The sequence below is a fragment of the Orcinus orca genome, chromosome 16, assembly GCF_937001465.1.
Source record: "Orcinus orca chromosome 16, mOrcOrc1.1, whole genome shotgun sequence".
NCBI lineage: Eukaryota > Metazoa > Chordata > Mammalia > Artiodactyla > Delphinidae > Orcinus > Orcinus orca.
In genome coordinates this window covers 66,125,380-66,148,124 of record NC_064574.1, presented here as the reverse complement: position 1 = coordinate 66,148,124, position 22,745 = coordinate 66,125,380, and the positions used below count along the sequence as shown (strand labels likewise).

Below are 22,745 nucleotides of genomic sequence, written 5' to 3'. Positions count from 1 at the left end.
CCCACCTTAACTAGGCTGTAATTATGTCAAAATGACTAGTCTGCCTCACACTGTAGCTCTAACAGACCACATTCAAGATACCTAATATAGACATTAACTTGTATACTTCAATAGAAAAAGTCTGGATCTAAACAAGAACTTTTGCTATGAAAAAAGTTGTAAAGCTTCTAAGTCTCTGTACATGGTGGAGGTGAACAGAAATATGAACATCTTTAGTGTTTGGACTTCACCCCTCAATTGTGAGTTGTTACACTCCTGGGTTTTTCAAAACCTTGAAAGGATATTATATATACTTGGTCATCTCATGATACTGTAGGTCTTTAATAATGAATCCTTCTGCCTTTTCTTCAACACAACCTTTGATTTTAAATCCTTTTAAGAGTTATATGGTAAAACTCAACCCTGATATGGGGAAGGAAACAGCTGCATTCATATTGTATAAAAGGTCTGGTCTTCCTATAGTAATAAGGGCCAAAATTTCAAGTTCTCATCAAGGCTATTCTTTAGACATTTCTTTATAAGAGAATAAGGCATTAATCTGTCACTGATAAAACAAATGGTCTTGGATTCAAACTTTTTCTGTGACTACGTCATATTAGCGTTACATATTAGAATCAGAAATATTGCATTGCTGCATGCACTTCTTAAAACAGCATTTAAAAAACTGTTGGCCACTTACATGGCTCCCTGATCTCATGTGGTAGGTTGAATAATGACCACCCCCAACATGGCCACCTCCTAATCACCAAAAACTGAATATTGTTACCTAGTCATGGCCCCAAATGGACTTTGCAGATGTGGTTAAAGGTCTTGACATGGGAAGATTATCCAAATGGGCCCAATTATAAGGCTCCCTATGAAATAGGAGAGTCAGAAAAGATGTCCCAGTGGAAGCAGAAGTCAGAGTGATATTGTCCACAAGCCAAGGAATGTGGGCAGCCTATAATAGCTGGTAATGGCAAAGAAATGGATTCTCCCCTAGAGCCTCCAGAAAAACACAGCTCTGCTGCCCCATTTTGGACTTGTGAATTCCAGAGATATAAAATAACTTGTTTCAAACCATTTAGCTTGTATTAATTTGTTACGGTGGAAACAGAAAACTAATATACCCTCTAATGAGTCATTACCCACAAGTTGAAAAACACTTTGCTAGAAATGCACATTTTACAGATGAGCAACTTGAGCCCTAGCAAGCTTGTCTAAGGTATCAGAGTATCTTGGTTACAGAGGTGGAGCCTCTCATCCCCAATCTGGTCTGTTTGTGTAGAGGCACAAGCCAGGATCAGAGTGACTTGGGCCCCAAGGCTGCCGCATGGCAGGTTGGTTCTGATGCGTTTGCAAATGTTGAGGCAGAAATTTGAGAGAGGAAAGCCAAGCTGGCTGTGGAGCAGCTGCTGGAATGAACACTAGTTGCCATGGTATCCTAGGACAAATATAATGAGCAGTTGTTTAAAGTCGTGTTCTCATCTTCTGAAGGTACCTATCCTACTGTACATGGGGGGAGGCAGCCTAATAAGCAGAGAGGAGCTGTGTGGGCAGAGAGGGAGCTCAAATCCCAAGAAGCTGCTCCTTCATCCAAACCTGTGTTTGCAATCTCCCTCACCAGGTAGGGATGGGCGGTAATTGTAATTCAGGTGGCAGGAGGTAGACGAAAGGCATTTGGGATTCTAATATTCTACTGGACAGTTCTGTTGGTGCGGTTTACAGGGGCTGGGAGCAGACTTGTGTGCCTTGGGAAGCCCCCTTTAATGCTGAACTTCTCTTCCCTGCCCTGTTCTGCTGCTTCAAGCTGTTTTATGGAACGTGTACAGCTTTAGAACAAGAGCTGGGCTTGGGTTCTGGATCTGTCTTCCTTACTGTGTGACCTGGGACAGATGGAACAATTTCCAAGCCTATTTCCACATCTGGAAAATGTGAATAAAACCTATTTTGGAAGCATGCAAGGGTTCAATGAGATAGTCAACGTATTAGTGTACTTGCATTGGAGCCACCTAGATAAAACCTCATAATACTATAAACAATAACTGAAGGTTGAATAAAATTCTGTGACAGATGAGAGGTTCTTGATCACGCACATATTTTGTAAAATATAGATGCCCTGACGTCACCTACTGAACTAGAATCTTTTAAGGAGTGGGGTCTAAGCATGTTTAGGCTCTGTGGGAGGCTGAATAATGGCCCCCAAATATCTGTGTCCTCATCCCAGGAACCTGTGACTGTTACCTTTCATGGCAAAAGGGACTTTGCATACATGATTAACCTAAGGATCTTGGACCGAGAAATTATCTGGATTATCCAGGTGGGCCTGAATGTAATCACAAGCATCCTTATACAAGGGAGACAGAATGAGATTCACCTACAGAGAGGAGAAGGCGATATGATGATGGAGATAGAGACTGATGCACTTTGAAGATGGAGGAAAGGGCTCCAGCCAAGGAACACAGGCGGACACAAGAAGCTGAAAAAGTCAAGCAAACAATTCCCCCAGAGCCTCCAGAAGGAAGCAGCCCCACTGACACCTTGACGTCAGCCCAGTGAAACTGTAAGAGACCTCCAGATTTGTAGGACAGTAAATCTGTGTTATTTTTAAGCCACTAAGCTTGTGGTAATTTGTTACAGCAGGGAGAGGAAACTGAACACAAGCTCCTCAGACGATTCTGACATGTACCCTGGATAAGAATCACTGCGCTAGACAAACGCAAAGGCTGTGTGGACAAAGAATGTTGCCTGCCATCAAGCCCTCAGCCACTGCAGCTGCCCCCAAGGTGCGCCCTGAGGGGAATTCAGGATGGAAAAAAACAAGATACTGGCCCTGGATAGTTAAGACGCATATCAAAGGAATAATTTCAAAGAGCTCAGACTCTTGCATCTACACATACACAGAAAAGCACTAAAATCATTAACTCGAGATGTCTGTTTCTTGTGATTAGCAATATTTTGATGTTTGACCACGTTTGTTTGTTTTCAGCAAATCTCCTATACGTCCAGACTCCTCCCTTAGCTCTTTGCAACAGTTCCTCAGAGCTATCTGAAAGGCTGTTTCTGAGATAAGTCCTCAGTAATGTCCTTGAATAAAACATAATTCTCAACTTCTGGCTTGAGCATTTTTTTTCAGTCGACACTTGACTTTGTTCAGGAATGACATAGCATGCCCCTAGTATCCTGATTGGGCTAAATAATCAAGATAAAGCCTCAATTCCCCTTGCAGATATTTATGTAGTGGTAGGTACATGATACTGTTCTGTTCAATGAGATTTAAGGGAGAAACTGGGAGGGGGTTTCTGTCTTTTTCCTCATTTCAAAAAAAAGGTATATAAGGCTAGCCCCTTTTCTCCCTGCCTTTGGCTGTGGTTGTGTGAATTGTGATTCCTTGAGCTGTGCCAGCTTTCTTGTGACCGTGAGGAAACAGATCTAAAGATGCTCTCTGAGAACGGTGGAGTAATGACACAGAAAGCCTAGATCCCTGATTACGTCACTGTGTTTCCTAAATCAACCCTAGAACCACTTGTATCTGGATTTCATGTTTAGTGAGATGCTAAGAGTTCTTATTTTTTTAAGGGAGGCACTTTGTTTCCTGTAGGTAAAAGCATTCCAAATCATTCAGGCTTAAAGAACCCTTATTTTTAGAATAAAGTTTATGACCATAATTTGCATCTATAAGAACACACCAAATTATATGTAAGCTTTTCTTTGGGTTAACAGCCAAATTTGTATAAATCAAAAAAATAAGAAAACGTTTTGTTAACAGATTTATTTTGCTTTGGCTCCCTCAAGGCTCAAGAGGTCCAGAGTCTGGGCTTCCCTGGTGCCCTGGTCTGGGAAGATCCCACATGCCGTGGAGCGGCTGGGCCCGTGAGCCACGGCCGCTGAGCCTGTGCGTCCGGAGCCTGTGCTCCGCAATGGGAGAGGCCACAACAGTGAGAGGCCCACGTACCGCAAAAAAAAAAAGAGGTCCAGAGTCTGATTCTGTTCATCTTTGAACTCCCACTGATACTTCTGTGAGGGAAGTGATTTGACCAAAAATGCAATGCAAAGAAGCTTGATTCAAAGCAAACAGTATAGTCACTTACTTCTCATCCTTACTTAGAGATGAATCCTCCTGCCTTAATTCTGTTCCAGGGTCAAAGGAGCAGGGAAGATGTCATAAAGCAAGAATTGGATGCAGGAGACATGGGTTCTATCCCTGGCACTGCAGACTTACAGTGTGCACTTCCTCTCTGGGCCTCAGGTGTACCAGCTGTAGAAGGAGAAGACTGGAGAGAGCATCTATTACCTTGCCACTCAGGGTGTGATCAGTGGTGGGCTTTGAAACCGAGGGCAGTCATCAGTTAGATTCCCTTAGACTATAAGGTGTTTAATAAATAATATCCTTTAAACTGCCTTCACTGACCAAGCTTACTTTCTTTTGCAAATTGCATACCCTCCAAACTTCATGTAACTTGGACTATATCAAGACTCCTTTAACAGCCCCTTATAGAAAACACCTCTGAGAGTAATGTTTGCTTAAGTTGTTTTTAAGGAACATGGAGCTAGTCTTACCCAGTTCAAACCAGTTGAGACCACCAACCATTCAGCTGGGCCTGCACAAGTGTCTCATGGGTGACTTTTTGACGTCAGAGGGCCAAAAACTCCACCCTCAGATCATGCTACTGCCACCATTTTCTAAGCATGTGTCCCATGAAGAAGCATGTAACTCAGATATGCTTGTGCAGATCACTGATTACCTCACCTTTTTCCTGACTCCAATCACCTTCCCCTGGACCTTCGATCACCCTATACTCTCCACCCACAAATATCCCAAGCCTCTTGCCTTTGAGGAGGCAGAACCTGAGACCTATTCTCCTGTCTCCTCGCTTGGCTGCCTTGTGAATAAACCCTTTCTCTGCTGTAAACCTCAGCGTCTCAGCGCTGGTCGGGCAAACAAAACTAGTTCAGTAACAGCTTCGCCAGGAGCTGGTGAGCCATGTAGAAGCTCAGGTCCTGCTCCAGACCTACAGACTCAGAATCTGCCTTTTAAACCCTTGTACACATGCACATTAACGTTTAAGAAGCACAGTCTAAGGCTTCCCTGGTGGCGCAGTGGTTGAGAGTCTGCCTGCCGATGCACGGGACGCAGGTTCGTGCCCCGGTCCGGGAAGATCCCACATGCAGTGGAGCGTCCGGAGCCTGTGCTCCGCAATGGGAGAGGCCACGGCAGGGAGAGGCCCGCATACCACAAAAATAAATAAACAAATAAATAAATAATAAGCACAGTCTAAAGCTTCTTCCAGCTCTCAGTTGAGTCACCTCCAGATCACCTGATGTGAGTGCCCTCTACTGGCTTTAGGAAACATTTTCTTTAGGAAACACTTCTGTTCCATTTCCCTCTGCTGGTTCTTTAAGGTTTCCAAATGGGACTTGAAGCTCCTAAATAGGGCCATAAGGACTACTAGAGCATATATGGGGCTTGAGTCTCCTCTGCAGTTTTGGGAAGCCGATCAATGTCTACTGCCTGAGCAGAGGGGCCCATGCCCTCTCTAGCTCAGATGGCTCTCTGATTCCCAATTACCGAGTAGTCTACCTTCCTAATGTCTCACCCTTGCCACTTCTGCTTTAGCAAAAAGCAGGGAGCAGAGGAAGAGCACCTGAGTGGGCCAGGTGATGGTGGGTCCCTGGCTTAATCACTAGCTAACTCTGAGACCTTCAGAAATGACTTGCTTGTTCGCCCAGTTTCTTCTGAGGCCAGTTGCCTAGTAAGGCATGGAAATGAGAAGAGGAGGACCTCTCAGGACTCTTATGAAAGGTCAGAGATGATAACATATGTGAAAGCTCTTGGAAACCCTGAAACATTTCACAGACGTGAAGGTGTATGTGTCCCTGAAGCCGCTAGTGTAACCAGCTGCTCTGGTGCAGACCTGGCCAACCCCAGCCCCGCCTCAGCCTGACACCGACCAGGGTTCTTAGCCTTCCCCAACTGATAGAAGTTGACTAGCGGCAAGACAAGAAACTCAGGCAAGGCTTTACTGGGGACCCTGCTGCAGCAGAGGGGAGCGAGAACAAACAACAGTTTCCCTTGATTGCTCGCTCCCTGAGGGGGTCGAGCTTATTCCTTACGTGGGGTGAGGGTAGGGGTGTGTCCAGGGGTCAAGCTGGAGGCGTGGCTTAGGTGGTTTGCCCACCCCTTAGGTGGTGTTGGGTGCAGGGGGCATGCTCGGTACCCTGCTTTTGCTCCCCACACCCAGTTTTTGCTCTGGGCTCTTCAAAATTGGCAGTTGGGTTTTTTGGTCTCTTTGTATCTTTTGTCCAGAATTTGCCCCAAATTATCACGCAGTTATTTTTAGTTCCATACAGTTTCTTTGTATTTTGTTGCTTGAGGAGAGGTGTGTCCAGGTGCAAGCACTGCAGAACTGCAGCACAGCAGCAAAGGACCCCAGGTCCCAGCCTGTCTCAAGCCCAGCTCTGCTGTTGTGTGGTCTAATGCTCTAAATTCTCATTATTTGTCTAGATCAGGGATTCTCAACCTTGGCACTGGTGTTTGGGCCCCTTAGTTCTTTGTTGTCAAGGGCTGTCCTGTGCATTGAAGAATGTTGAGCAGTATCCATGACCCTGACCCACTAGATGCCAGCAGCATCTCCCCCAAACACAGTCATGACAGTCAAAAATGCCTCCAGACACTGCCAAATGTCCCAGGGTGGCGGTGGGAAACGTCACCCCCGATGGATAACTCCTCTAGGTTCAGTTTCCTCAGTCTTTCTAGTCAATGCAAAATATTGTGCAGCGGTTTCTATATTTAAGTTTCTGGGCTACCCAAAAGGAAAGATACAGACACTGTTTCCATTCCCAGAGCACCAGAAGAGAGGAGGCAGGCAGGGCAGGTGGGAGGAAGGACAAATATAAGGGAATAGTGGCAAACAAGAGACAATCTAGTCAAGCAAGGGTTTAATCGTCTAGTGTTTTGTAGCACTTTTATAATTTAGCGATCACTTGCCTCAGTTCCCAATGACAGGTTGGGCGGCATTCTCGTTACTGACTGAGGAAACCAATGCCCAGAGAAGTTGTCATTTGCTTACCATGCCTGGTCCATGAGGGCTGTAAGTGTAGAGACAGTGTACATTAAATGAGACATGACTTCACTGAGGGATGAGCCTTGAGCTGGATCGTGGAAGGTGGAAGTGTTTGGAAACAGGAGGTGGGGAGTGGGATGCTCCAACGTCATTGATTTTCAACTTCCACACACAATGGATAATATTCACCATAGAGACATATCCAAGAGGCATGCCAGATTTGGATGTAATCCCCACCTCCTATCTTTCCCCTAAGAAGGCAAAGAAAGCACTTCAATAATTTGTAATTATCAGAATTCTTACCAACCACTCAGGGTGTGTGTGTGTGTGTATTTGCACACATGCTTAATTACTCAGGTAGATGTGTGTGCACACACATATTTAATCCCTCGGGGTATGTGTGTGCCTGTACACACACACGTGTTTTGGGGGATGCTGTGGAATAGGTAAGAAAAAGCAGGTTATTCTCAAATTCCCCCCCCTCTAGTTCCACCTGTTATCTCCTGCTCGAGGAAGCACAGCAGAATATGTGAAGTAGTTAGTCATCCTCAACCTTGTGACAACTCACACCTGATCATACCTTGCTGGGGTGTCACAACATCCAGGCTGAATCTCCTGTTCTATGAGGAGCAGATAGTAGAATCCATGCAGAGGCGGTGGTTGAAACAGTACTTCTATGTGCACAACTCTAGGGGGAACCAATGGTTCACGTCCTATTCTATGAAAACAGGGATCCCTGAAGTTATTCGACACAGCAGCAAAGGTTATAGGAACTGCTGCAGACAATGTCTATTAGGGTATGGGTCCACATCCCAGGCCTTAAAGGCAGTTGGAGGCATTAACATTTAATAGCACACTGGCTACAAGGGTGGGCTCTTCAGTCAGGCGAATTGGGCTTGAGTCCCACTTCTGCTTCTATGTGCCCTTAAACAATTTAACATCTCAATCTTTCAGCTTCCTCATCTCTAAAATGAGTGGTAGTGAGAACTGACTGAAAACGTGTATTGAAGTGTAGGGGGCTTAATATAGCACCCGACTCATGGCAAAAACAAACACCTATAGTTATACTGATAAATTAACATTCCGACTGTATAGAGTCAGTTTCGTGCTTTTAATTACCTTTCCAAATAAGGAACACATTGAACTGTGCCTAAAAGGCCAACAATACCTTTTTTTTACTTAAGTATAATTGACACACAATGTTAGTTTCAGGTGTACATCAGTGAGTCCATGTCTTTGTACATTATGAAATGGTCATCACAATAAGTCTAGTTACCATGTCACCATACAAAGCTAATTCAATATTACTATCTTCCCCATGGTTAACCTTACAACTATTCCACTCAGTTTCAAACGATGGTGCATCTCGCACTTTGACAACTGTTGTTTATGGGCAAGCACTGTGCTGGGTTCTGTATTTTACTTCGTTTGATTGGCAAAGGCCTCAGGCTCCAGGCAGTGTGACAGACAGCCTGAATTGCAAAGCTCTGATTTAGATGCCCCGTTTCCTGGCAGAATTGGTGAATCATTTCTGCTCTGAACCTTCGTTTCATTCACCTCTGAAATCCAGAGGCTAAGGCAATATGAAAAATGAGAAGCTGGCAGGTGCAGCTTGTGATGGGAAGGAGTTAGTTAGCACTTTTAAGTGCAGTGGAAAGGCAACTTGCACTCTGCAGTTTGAAGCAAGGCTGTTTATGGGATCAGAAATATGTTTTAAAATGGTCTCTTGGCTTCTCTCAGGAGAGCATTCCGTAAGAAGGCTGTGTAAAGCTCTCAGTACTGAAAATACTCCTAAACCTTGTATCCCTAGCCCATACCTACTCTCTAAGCCACTGTTCATCTGTCACATCCTCTTCGTGTCAAAAAGGCATATCTGACTCAACGTGAGCAAAGCGGATTTTGACTACTCACACAGCCCCCGTATCAGAAACTAGTGCCACTGACTACCCACTGGCTCAAATGAAAAGTTTATGTGCCATCCTTGTGTCTCCCTTTCCTTCACTACCCACATACAATCCATCACCAACTGCTGCTAGCTCTCCAAATGAGGAGGGTCTCCATTACTTCCACTCCAGTGCAAGCCACACCATCCTCTGCTCTGGACCTCCACAGACCTGCTAACTGGACTTTTGACTCCCAATCCATTGGCCACAAGTGACCTTTAAAAATCCAAGTCTAATTATGTCCCTCTTAATGCAAAGTGTAAAATTCTTCATCATCTTCCCTTTGCTTTTTGCTGTAAATTTCTTTCCCTACGAGGTCCTGCCTGATGGGCTCCTCTCTCTCCTCCATTTACGCTTTACTCACCAAGCCCAGTCACACTGATATTTCTTTTCCTAAAACACATTCAGCTCCTTCCAGTCTTGGGGCCTTTGTTTTGCTGCGCCCTCTGCTGGGAATACCTGCCCCCGCCCCCCCCAGCTCTTAGCACAGTGGCAACTTCTCATTATGTGGTTCAAAGAAAAGATTTCTGTGGCTGACATGGCCTGCCCCTTCTACTTTCTTCAATGCACTTATCATAATAATCTAATATTTTGTTTACTTGATGTAGCAGGTGGAATCTAAGGTGGAGCCCATGATCCCCAACTGTGGTATGCATTCCCTTGTGTGATCCCTCCTCTTCGTGTGAGTGGGACCCGACTGCTTCTAACCCACAGAATGTGGTGAGAGTGATGGGATGTATGTGATTATGCATACATGATTACGCGTTATAAGAATGTGATGTCCACCCTGCTAAGAGATGTTCTCCCTGGGTGGTTTTGAAGAAGCAAGCTGTCAGGCTGTGAGCTGCCATATGACAGGGAATGAGGGCCTCAGCCCCAAAGCCTACAAAGAAATGGATGTTGGCAATGACCATGTGAACTCGGATGTGGATCCTTCCGCAGGCGAGCCTCAAAGGAGAAGCAACGTGGCAGCGCTGCTGTTGTAGTCTTGCAAAGGACTCAGCTAAGCCAGGCCTGTACTCCCAACACACCGAAAATGTAGGATGACAAAAGTGCTCTTTGTAAACCGTTATGCAACAATAGATAACTAATACACTTGTTAGCTGACTCCTGCATTAGAAAGTAAACTTTAGGAGGCCAGGGCCCTCTTCATTCTTCTTTTCTGAAGCCTCAGAACCCAGCAGGGTATTTAGCTTAGACAGCTACTAGCAGACACTTGCAGGTCAGAAAGAAACATTCAGTAAATAGTAACTGTTAATATTAACACCCCCATGTACTGGCAGGAAAAGGCAGTTCTTGTTCTCTAATAGAGTTGACGGCCCCTTTAGTGACAGGTGTGGCTGACTGTCATGGGATACAGAAAAGTCTGAGAACCAAATGAAGGCCTTTATGCCCTCCTGAATCAAAGAGCAAGTATTTGCTTCTGTCTGCCTGGCATACATTCCCTTTCCTTGCGATACTCCTTTGGGATCGGATTGTCCTCCCATCTCTACATACGCTAGCACTCCCACCTATGCAGAACCAGTGGGGCTGGCCCACCCCTCCCCTGGTTCCAGAATGCACACATGTCCCAGCCCCGACCTGTCAGCATATTCCATCCACCCTGGCCACGGTGTTTGGTTTGGGGTTGCTCACATCACCCAAGTCTGTCTAATCGGAGCCAAAAATCTAAATATACTACTGGAAAAGAACAGCTTCCTTGTCCAATAGGGAGTGCTAACTACAAGACTGATGTAAAATTAGAGCTGCTGGGACCTCCACATGGGGAGGGCCTGCCTAAAACTCAGCTCACACTGAGAAAAGCAGCGCTGAGAGATGAAGGGAGAGAGATGCCTAGTGACACCACTTGAGCCCCTGGATCCAGCAGTGCCTAAAGTCCTACCTTTCGGCTTTTTAGTTCAGTGAAACGAATCCGTCCCCCTCTGCCCCCACTTTTTAAATCCATTTTGAGTTGAGTGTCTATCACTAGCAACTAAAAAAGCTTTATTACCCAGGATCTGCCATGAAATTGACACAGAAGGAAAAAATGGGTTTGATGTCTAGAAAGGGGGTATTTTGAAATAGAGTGAAGAAAAAAAGCTCATCTAAATAAATATTTTTAAATAAAATACCACAGGGAATAAACCACTGAAGTAGATATCCCATAGGATTTAAAAAATTTTTATAGTCCTTTATCATTTTCATGGGACTTTTTGAAGAAATGCTTTAACAAGACAAGTCCTTAAAACAATAAAAAAGTATCAAGTGCAAATATTTTAAAGAGTAACATGACTTAACAATACTCAACAGTGGAAACCATACCTTTAGACTTAGAAAAAAATGCTCTTGGCCGTAAGGTTAAGTTTGGACTCTATTTTCTAACTTTGTCTGAGAGGCTATTATTCCTAAATGTTGTTTGTCTTTCTGATAAAAGGCTAATAAGGCAGAAGAGCTTGTTCTGTTTTAGATTCTTCCCCCCACCTCTTTTTTCAAATGAGTGAAGAAATAAGCAGCTCTCATTTAAAAAAAAAAAAAAGGAAGAAAGAAAAAGGAAAAACAATCTGTGGCTGTCCCGAATTGGGGCCTCGGATACAAGATCTGAGCCTTTGAGGTCAAGTCACTGGCCTGTAGAGGCTCAGAACCCTGCCAAGTTCAGGTGTGCATCTCTGGGGAGGAGGGGTGAGAGGCGCGAGGAGCCGCCACGCCATCGAGATTCTCTGCTGATTCTCTGTGTGAGGGCCGGTCAGCTGATGGAACTGACCAAGAGCAACAAGCTCCCCAAAACTGTCCGTTGCAGGACCCTACAAATAAGTGAAAAAGCTAGAGGACACCTCCAGGAAAAGCTTGACTACCCAGTCCCTTCTGAGTCATAATCCCAAGGGGCAAGGATGATCCAACGGCTTCCCAGAGGTGCTTGGAAAAAAGCTTTGGTTCCGTTCAGCTGGTCACTCCTGGTAGAGCCCCTCTAAGTGTGTAGACTTCATGGCCAGCTAACAGTCGCCACTGGAGTTGTGTTGTGTCCATAGTCTGTTTGGCAACAAGAGGAAATGATCAGCTCTAAGGCCTCTTTAAAGAGCAATGCTGAGAGTATACATGGCGGAATGAATGTCGTTTTTTGTTGGTTCAGTTTTGGTTGCTTCTTGCAACCACACCAGATTTTGGGCAACACTGACTTTACAGATGAGGAAACTGGGGGCCCGAGAGGTCAAAATACCTGAATTAGGGGCAGGGGTTATGATCCTTTTCCCCATTCTAATTTGGATACTGCATTTTCTCCAAACTATTGTTTGTGTCCTCATGACAATCCAGTGAGAGAGGCAGAGCATGGAGTAGCCCTATTTTACCAATGGAAGAAAACTGAGAACAGAGATGTTGAACAGCTTGTTCAAGATCACACAGGTAAAAAATGGCATAGCTGGGATTCAAATTCTAATTAATTCTAATCAACTGACCATTTCTTTACATCTTTAACAGAAGGGAGATGGGGCAGGGAGAGAAATAGGTCTGCCTTTTTTCAGCCCAGTGATGGTAGGTTTCAGAGGTAAGTGAGAGAGGAGGTAGCACTATTGATATTAACTTAACTGGCTCTATGGATTCTCTTTGAATGTCAAGTAGCCTTGCTAATAACACTTATACCCCAAGCGGGGGAGCTATGGCACACACCAGAGCTTGGCTGACCGACACACATTCCCAAGGCCCTTCTCCTTGTGGGTGTACTCCATTTCCCAGCCTCCCTTCCAGCTTCCGGTGGCTATCTGCCGAAATTCCAGCCAATGAGGTTGGTTGGGATAAGAAAGGGGGTAGGTTCTGGGAAAGATTTCATTTACTTGACAAAAAAGGTCAGACTCAATTGGTGAGTGAGGACTCATTTTTTTTTCCTCTCTTCATCCTGCTTTGAACGAAGTTGGTGTAGCCAGCAGCAGCTTTCTTGTGGCCATGAGGTGACAAGCCAGTGGGGTAAGGATGGCAACACAGAAAGGCAGAAGGTGCCTGGTACCTTGATGACACTAGAGAGGCTGTGCCAGGACTGGGCTATCTCCAGCTTGTTGTTATGCAATAAAAATAAATCCCTATTTGTTTAAGCTAGTATCTACTTAGGTTTTTCATTACTTGCCACCAAAGCATTCCTACCTGATAATTAAAAAAAAAAAAAAGAGAAGGAAACCTTACCTCTTTTTAAGCAGAGATGTGAAGAGGCTAGGCACCTCCTATCTTGGGAGACTGAGTATGACGTGACCAGGGTTAGGGTGTTACTTGTGAAAATCTCCCCAAAGAGTAAAGATTAAATTATTGCACTGACATGTATTTACCTGGGAGAAAACCAGTAGTTGACGAGGCTGGAGACTACCATGTAGGACACTATGATTGTCCCTGACATGATGAGTGACACGAAGCCCAAGCCACAGAGGACACAAAGCAGTGAGAGGCTGCCCACAGAGATGACCAGTCCTAGAAGAAAGCATGTCAAAGAATCATTCATCTAAAACAGACTGAAAACACCAGACCCTGCACCACTGTGTTTAAAACAACAGTTAACTCAGATGTTTTAAGTAAGGAGGTTTTCCACAAAAATCCAGACTTCTGGTATCGCTTAAAAAGGAGGCAATCTCAACACCCAAGTGAGCATCACTGCATGGCAACAACTGCTGGCCTTCCAGTTTCTTCCAGGCCCCACTGTTCCCAACTGTATTATTCTTGGACCGCTTTGCTCACTTTTGTTACCTGTCTTGCCCATGGCAAGAATCTGAATTTGAAACTCCCTCATTCTCAAGGTCAGGGATGGGCTCCTAATGGAATCCTCTGGAAGGAGTTAGCCAAGACAGTAATGGGGGTGGTAAATCATGACCAGTGTTTCAAACTGCCTACCAAATACTATAACTTACACTTACCTACGACCTATGGAAATAAAGGCTATGCAGGCTAAATAAAGTCAAATCTAAACATAACTTTTGATTACATCCTTTACAACCCAGCCTGGCAACTATCACACAGTAACCATAGGTCTGAATGGTCATTTTACCCACCATTAAATAAGTTTTTAATGGGAATATTAATGAATTACCATCTAATAAGTGCAGAGAAAATACATTTTTATAACATGGGGTCTATGGGAGAAAAATAATAAAAGGTACCATGGAAAGAGGATGGATTTTCATAGTTGACATGCCTGAGTTTGATCCTAGTTAAGTCACTTATGGTGAGACTTTGGGCCGCCTGGAGCTTTAGTTTAACTCATCTGTAAAAAGAATATAATAATAACTACCTCTAAGTGTTGACATGACAATTAAATGACTATCATATATGTGACTCACTGTGGCAGTTGTTGTCTGCCCAGCACACTTTCTCTTGCCTTCCTCATAACAAAATCCCTCTTTCCAAAGCGGAACTAATAACATGGCAAATGTTGCATGGCAGACATCCTTTCCCTTGCCTCACGAGTTGTCAAATAGCCCACCCAGTACTCCACAGTGATAGTTTCAGGGATGGACTCTGGAAAGGAAGGAAAGTAGAGAATGTAAACAGACGTGCTGCCTTTTCATAAAGATTTACAAAATCTTAGATCAGTATTTTTCAAAGGATGGCTAACAACCACCTGTATCAGAATCAGATGCATTAGGGAATCTTGTTGAAAATTTGCATCTCTGGACCCCACTCCAGACCTACTAAATGACAATCTCTGGATGATACATGAAAGTCCACATGTTCAAAAAGCAGGTAAGATTTATGCAGACTCAAGTTGCAGGACCACCGCTCTCAAGTGGAACAGCTTTGCACATGCTGTGCCTCCTGCCTAGAAGGCCCTTCCTTGTCTACTCTGGGACAAAGTTGTTATACATCTTTAAAGTGCTCTCTCCTGTAAAGCTTGGTATGATACCACAAAAGGGTAGTGGCTCTCTTATTTCTTTCTAAATTTACCTTTGTTTTGATATTGATTCATCTTTCGCCCATCTATCCATCAATATTTACTGAACAACCACTCTGCCATACTGTATTTGGCTCATCCACCTACCGTGCCTGTCTTCTTCTTCAAGTGTAAACTGCCTTGTCCACAATCCCTTTGGTAGGGAAGCAACCCTGGGTGCTCTTAGCTCTGGGAAGCCATAGAATGAGCCAGAGGTGATCACCTGAGCAGATGGCAACCACCTCTTTGTGGACTGTGATCTGAGTTGAAAAGGCAAACTGAGCCAATCAGATTTTACTTTCGTAGTAATTTTAACTTAGCAACTCAGGGAGAAGCTGACAATTGGCAGTGGGACTTCAGGAGGAAAGGTGGAGAAGGGGGAACCTCAGTACATAGCAAGCACCTGGCATGCAACAGGTGCTCCGTAACTATCCGTGGAGTGAATTTTAATGTTCTGTTTAATGACAATAGTTAGCATTCATGGAGAAGCTACTCTGTGCCAAGGACTGTGCTAAGTACTTTATGCAACTGTACGTTTCAATGCTCACAACCCTCTGAGATAGTATTATTATATCCCTATTTTACATATGAGGAATTTGAGGCTCAGAGAGGGTAAATAATGTGTCCAAAATCACACTGGGGGAGGCGGGATTCTAATAGACTCCAGAGCCCATGTTTTAACTACTCTGACAACCTGCCTTGGTCGATGTGGTTTTGACAAGAACAGGAACCTTTGACACGAGTGGCAGATGCCCAATAAATACTGTCATCCCAAGTGAGTCATTTTCCAAGGCGGAGAGTAACTGAGTAGGATACCTTCTAGTAATATGACTCCCAAAAACGCAGCCAGGGAGGTAAGCACCACGAGGAGCAGGAAGCAGCCAACAGGAACGGCTGACACAGAAGCAAACACCAGCAAGGTGAGGGTCAGAAAAGGATGCCTGTCCAGGTACTGGCCCACTGGAGACTTCATGAAGGCAACCACCTGTGGGCAAAGGAGACGAGCAGGACTGAATGCCATGTCTGAACCCCAGATTGATGAATTCACCCGAACTATAGGAAGTATAAGCCAAGGTTATAAAGTTGGGAGGCCCATAGGTAAGAAGTCAACAATTATAATCCTCCCAAGACATGAGTTGCCCCAGCAACAACTTAAGGCAGCTGTGGACAGGGGGCAAGTTTGAGGGCCCCACCCAACCTCAAGTCTTGTGAAATGAGGAAAGACCCAGGCATGGCTCTACTGCTTCACACACACCCTCTCAGAAGGCATCCTCAGCATATGTGTGCTCTGATGTGATATATGTACAATTGGCTGCTTACTTCACAGTTGAGGCCACTGAAGCACAGAGAGGTTAAGTCCTAGCTACTTGGCATCACCCGGGAGCTTGTTAGAAATGCAATACCTTGGGCCCTGACCCAGACCTGCCAAATCAGCTTCTGTTTTTTAATGAGATCACCAGGTGATTTGTACACACATTAAAGTTTGAGAAACAGTGGGACGAAATGACTCACCTAGAGTCACACGGCTTCCAAGTGGCAAAATCTAGGCATTCAAAGCTAAATCTTTCCACTTCAGATGTCTGCAGTGGCTGCCACTTCATTAGGAGAAAATGTTTTTATGTCATCAACCTGGATACCACAGTCAGGCCACAGCCTGATGACTACTGCAAGCTTATGCTGTGTTAATAAGTGGGTTATCTTCCTCCACCAGGCAAAAGGGTTCTGGAGCTGGCTCAGTGGGGGGTTGGGGGGGGCTGCTTTAATACAGAGCTGGCCCTAGGCATCCTCACAAGGATGGGCTTCCCCCTCTTCTTAGGGTCCACGGCATCTCTCTCCTCAGTGCTGGCATGCTAGTTCCCGTTCCCTTGAAAGCTTCTATCATTCCAGAACTTCTCCCCATCAAAACTGGTCCTTCCTGTGTCTCATTCCTTAGGTCCATGTAGGCCAGCAGGTGAACTGAAGACGTAATTTAAGCTTCAGTGATGGCGGGTGCCACTAACCAAAACACACGTTCTCCTAGAAAGAGTTCTTCACCCAAGTGATTCAAATGGAGGAAACTGTGGGCAAGCTGGAAGGCAGGAGGATTTTGGAGCTCAAGTTGATGGTGACAAAGCACAGGACTCACTGTGCTTAACTAGAAAAGGCTGTTGCACAAGGCCACCGTTCTCAGTCCTGGGGCTTCAGCATTGACAAACTTCACTTCCCGGCCCCAAATGGCATAACACCTACTGGCTACACTGCCTCCAGCTACTCCTTTCTGACAAAAGCTATCTAAGACTTGGCTGTTCAGCTTCTCTCGCCAGAGGTGACTGTGCCAGCAATCACCGCTGAGCTGGAAATACCCAGCTTGGATACTCTAGGATCAGAACCCAGTGAGATCTTCCTGTTAGGGCGGCTGGAGGTGAGAGAGAGGCAGAGGGGCCCCGGGAGTGGGGCTGGATGGTCCTTCGAGCTGTCTCAGGTCTCGATTGCTTTCCAGCTCTAGTCCACGTGTATCCTTAGTAAACCTCCAGGGGTCACCTGACAGTCCGAACTGCTCTGTCTGATCCTTAAAATCAAGAGACCCAGTAACCACAGTGGCGGGGGGAGCAGATGAGGCTGGAACACCAGAATGCCAGGCTTATGACTTTGTACCCAGACTGTCCAGCACAGAAGCCACATGTGGCCACTGAGCACTTGAAATGTGGCTAGCGTGACCGATGAGTTGGATTTTTAATCTAATTTAAATTTAAAAACTGATGTTTGATTCAGTCATTGAAAAAATTTTAATTACATTTCAAATAAGGTGGGTATGTTTCAAATAAGTTTTTCAATTATCAATTTTATGAAAACTAAATAGAGACCAAGTATTTCCAATGGAAAATCAGCATGTGAACTGAGATGTGCACTGAGTGTATTAAAAAAATGTAAAATATCTCATCAATGATTTTTCAATATTGATTACATGTTGAAATTATATTGTTTTGGATATATTGGGCTATATAAAATATATTATTAAAATTAATTTTACATTTCTTTTTATGTTTTTTTTTCTTTTGCGGTACGCGGGCCTCTCACTGTTGTGGCCTCTCCCGTTGCAGAGCACAGGCTCCGGACACGCAGGCTCAGCGGCCATGGCTCACGGGCCCAGCGGCTCCGCGGCATGTGGGATCCTCCCGGACCGGAGCACAAACCCGCGTCCCCTGCATTGGCAGGCGGACTCTCAACCACTGTGCCACCAGGGAAACCCTTATGTTTTTTAATATGGCTACTAGAAAACTTAAAACTATATATGTGGTTCACATAATATTTCTGTTGAAAAGCGCTCACTCAAATTTTACCTAGAAAAAAAAACAAGAAGCGAACTATTGGCATTTGAGCAGGACTGTGATGCAATCAAAGGAATAATTTTAAAAAGATGAACCTGGTGGTCCTGTGCAAGAGGCAATGAGGAAGATTTGCAGGGAAGCCAGCAAGAGATAATGACGGCCAAAACTAGGCTGATGGCAGGGAGGGACAAGGAGGAGGAGGAGATGCAGTATGAAAGTGGAACGACAAAAGAAAATTCAACAGGACCAGGAGACAGTGTGGCATAGGGATCCAAGAGGGGAAAAGCAGGAAGGGACTACTTGTAGTCCTTAAGAAATCTAATTTTTTCTTAGCCTCTTCTAAATCTGGGCCCTACAAGGAAAAAATAGAAAGTTATTCAGATATGCAGAGAGACCAATTTAAGATGCAGACAATTAAGCCCAGCAATTGTCTTCCCCTAGGGAGGATGGCCCTGCTCGGACCAGTCTGTCTCAGAAGAGGAAGATATGATTCAGTTATGCCTAATGATAAGAGAGAACATTCATTAAACACTCAAGTGCCAAGCACTCTTTTAAGAGCTTTCAATAAACCTCCTTATTTTTTTCTCTCTACAATGCTATGAGGTAGATAACAAGGCAAAATTTAACATTATTTAAATCCGGGAATTAGACTATAGCAATTAACTTTTCATGCTCCCAGGCAACAGAGGGTGACACAATGGAAGGATGGAAAGTGGGAGAGCTTATTATGCAGCAACATCTTCCATCGCCCTCCTGGAAGCAGACACAGGTTATCCAACCTAGATTTTACAGGCATGGTGCGGTGCTAAATAACCCAGGAATGCCAGGCTGGGACAGACTGGCACCATTATGTTCCACACTCTGTGCTAAGGCCTTCTCAAACGACATCTGAGATCATCCTCACAACAAAGCTATGAGCCTGGCATTGCTTATTTTAGAGAAGATGAGATGGAGAGTCAATGAGCAAGCAACTTGCCCAAGGTCAAACACAGGTGATTTATTTTAAAATGCACACATGAGTAAGGGAGGTTCCAAAATAGGGACAACATGGCCAGTGTTTAAGGACATGAAGGCTCCATCTGGAACTATTCAGAAGAGAGGCCAATTCCCCAGTGTTAGAATGCAAAAGATAATCAGTATCCACTGTCTTTGCTACCAGAGGGGTGGAGGGCAGAGGGGTCAGCATTATTTAAAACCACTGGTAATGACAAGTCCAAGGTGCTGTGTGACAATTTCTCCCAGATTTTGGTCCTTGTGATTCAGGATTAGAATACAGGTGCCAAGGAGGTAATTCAAAAACATCCTTTGTCCCCCAAAAATAATAATAAATAAATAAATAAATAAATAAATAAAACATCCTTTGTGGAAGGAAAGGGCCAGCATGAGAGCAAAACTATTTTGTCCTAGGTAATCCACACAAGGAGATACCATTGGGAGGGCATCTGCCCAGCCCATGCTCCACCTCTCTTCCCTCCTCTGTGAAAACTGCCCCCTCTCACAGCAGGGGTGGGCCCCTGAAGCCATGTTTATACCAGTGAAATGGAAAGCCCCAGCCCAACTGCCACCTCCCTGGCCATAGGTGACTTGGTCAAGCAGATTCTTGCTCCTAGGAATCAAGCACTCCCAAGACCAGGTCCCATAGAGGATTTCAGCTGGGAGCTGGAGGAGACATGAGGAGCTGAAGGTACCATCCTGGGCGATCATGTCTGCCCATGTGAATGGAAGAGCAAAGGAAGCCAGGCTGCAAAGAGAGGAGAATGAAGCTGATACACAAGGAAGAGTTACAATGAGGAATAGTATGTCTCAAGAGAGGGCACTGAGAGTTATCTCTGACCCCAGTGACCTGCCAGACTCTGGTTCTAACCCCTCCTGAGGCTCTGCCCTGTTTACTTCCTGCCTTGGCTTCTATGATAGCCTTACATTTCCCAAAAGCCCTGGCAGGTCTCACTGTTTGTTTGCTTGTTTAACCTATTTGGGACAGGTTTCTGACTCTGTCAGTCTAAAAGTAAGACAATTAAGACTTGACATTCCAGAGGTTTCCTAGAAGAGATGACAGAGTTGTTTCACAAACACTCCATCTGGAAGCCATCTATTCTTATCTGGAACTCAAAGGGTTTATTAACTCTGAGAAAAGATTATAAATTACTTGGGGGAAAGAAATCATCCAAATATCATAGAAGCAAGGGGATGACTATGTAAATTATGGTATGTCACTCTGAGGGAAGGTTCTACCACCAAGAAAAGCCATTGTTCAGAAGACCTATGCTTTAATATGGAAAAACACCAATATACAATATCAAGCAAAAATAAAAATATAGAACTACATCTGCCACAATTAAAACCACTAGATCTAAAAATTACATACTAAAGGGTCCTAATAATAATAACAATAACAACAGTAATGATGATACCACCACTGGATTTGTTAGTGATGGGCTTACAGGTGATTTCCTTTCCTTTCCTGCCAATATTACTCTATTCAGTAAACACAATTAATATAATTAATTCAATTAATATAATTTAAAAGAAACTACCTCAGGACTATCTGAAGAACATCAGGGCTTAGCCAACTGATGATCTGTCCCATCATCCCGGGAGTCAACTGCCCTGGAAGTTATCTAGTCCACATCTATTCCAATGACCATGGCTGAGGAGCTAAGGTGAAAAAATGAAGAAATGTCAAGAAGTCAGAGTTCACATGCTTTGAAATGCCTACCTTAGGAGGTAGACACGAATATTAACTAAGTTAAGATATGCCAGTGCGTAGCACAGTGCTTTGCATATAATAAGTGCTCAACCAAGGTTAATTAATGTACAGTCAATCCCTATTATTTGCAGATTCCATATCTGTGAATTTGCCTACCCACTAAAATTGATCTGTAACCCCAGAATCAACACTTTGGGTTGCTTTCATGGACGTGCACACGGCAGTGGAAAACGTGAGCCACCTGACGCACATGTTCCTAGCTGGGGCCAAACTAGGCAACACTCTGCCTTCTTGTTTTAGCTCTTTATACAACTGTCCTTTTCATGGTTTATTTCGTGCCACCTTTTTCTGCATTTTTATGTTTTCTGTTGGTGATTTTGACATTTAAAATGTGTAGCAGTACTGTCTAGTGTTCCTAAGTATAAGAAGGCTGTGATGTGCCTTATAGAGAAAATACTGTACGTGTATTAGATAAACTTCGTTCAGGCAAGAGTTATAGCTGCCTGTATAGTACAGGCTGTTGGCCTGGAGTTCAATGTTAATGAATCAATAATATCTACAGAATAAAGGTGTCTTTAAACAAAAAGACACACAAAACAGGTGATGGTTTGATTGGTTGATGAAAATGTTGCCACCAGAAGTTTGCCAGAACCTAATCCTGTACTTCCCATTTGAGCAATTGTTCAGTATGTGCTAATTCAGTGTTTGAGGTGACTCAACAGAACAGAACTAACACAAATTATATAACGAGAATCAACTGAACATGTAGATGAGTATGAGGACCTTTCTCATGGAGCTAACTTTTAATAACAGGAGTCTCAGCCTGCTGGCTAGAAAGCTGCTTGTCCAACCTAAAAATATCTTGCTAAATCCACAGAGTGCCAGAGGCATTTGGGGATGAGTTCAGAAAAGATCTCTATAGAGTATATTGCTCTAGACTGCAAAGGTCTGGCTCCTCAAATAGATACTAGTGGTGTCCAATACCAAAAAACAGATCACCAACCAGTTCACTTTCTTACATATACATATGTATTTTATGGGTATATTGCATAGAAAAAAAGTCTAGAAGAACATACAACAAAATGCTAATAATATTATCTCTGAGAGCTATTATTTTTTCCCTGAAAAAATGCTGAAAGGCACATAGAAGAAAGCAATAAAGATAAAAGTTCAAGAAAGCAGAATATACTATCTCAAGTCCCATTGCCATTGAATGGCTATTGAGCGCTTGTAAAATGGCTAGTTCAAATGGAAATGTGCTGTTAAGTGTAAAATACAGACTGGATTTCAAAGACTTAGTACAAAAAAGAATGTAAAACATCTCAATAACTTTTTTCATTAATATTTTTTATAATGATTACATGTTGAAATATATTTTAGATAGGTTCAATAAAATACCGTATTAAAATTAATTTCACCTGCTTCTTTTTACTTTTTAAATGCGGCTACTAGATAATTTTAAATTACGTATGTGGCTTATGTCGTATTTCTATTTAACACTGAATTTCTAGTGGAACACTGGGCTCAAAGTAGACGTTAGCCTCTCATTTTCAGGGTAACAGGTCAAAATTAACAGCAAAACAAAAAAAAGGATGGTATCTGTGGCACAGACTAAGAGTTGCCTCTATTTCCAGCTAAAGAATTGCATTTGCTACAAGGGGTGATCATAAGACTAAATTTTGGTCTATGAGATGCAACTGGAAGCTCTGTGTGTGTATGACTTCCAGGAAGTCTCCTTAAATTGGAGGTGGTATGCAAGTCTTTCTCTCCCCACATCTTATTGCCTAGAATATGGATACAATGGCTGATACTCTAGCAGTCATCTTGGACAGTGAGTTTGAAGGTCACAACTCAGACATGACA

The 22,745-nt window shown here is 43.8% G+C and overlaps 1 protein-coding gene across 8 annotated transcripts in view; it reads right to left on the bottom strand.

Annotated features, from left to right (window-relative positions):
• The window catches only part of LDAF1 (lipid droplet assembly factor 1), a 44,925-nt gene that overhangs the window by 20,235 nt on the left and 1,945 nt on the right, over window positions 1-22,745 (bottom strand). Inside the window, exons 3-6 of one of the 8 annotated variants that reach the window (XR_004482684.2) lie at window positions 15,684-15,852; window positions 13,276-13,414; window positions 7,624-7,756; window positions 2,503-7,294 (exon numbers count right to left, since the gene is read on the bottom strand). Coding sequence is in view for 4 of the 8 variants with exons in the window: in XM_033425946.2 (XP_033281837.1) it covers window positions 11,956-11,992; window positions 13,276-13,414; window positions 15,684-15,852 (345 nt within the window). In the remaining 4 variants the exon portion in view is untranslated. The other 7 variants (XR_007472174.1, XM_049699302.1, XM_033425946.2 and 4 more) reach the window with 7 other exon arrangements.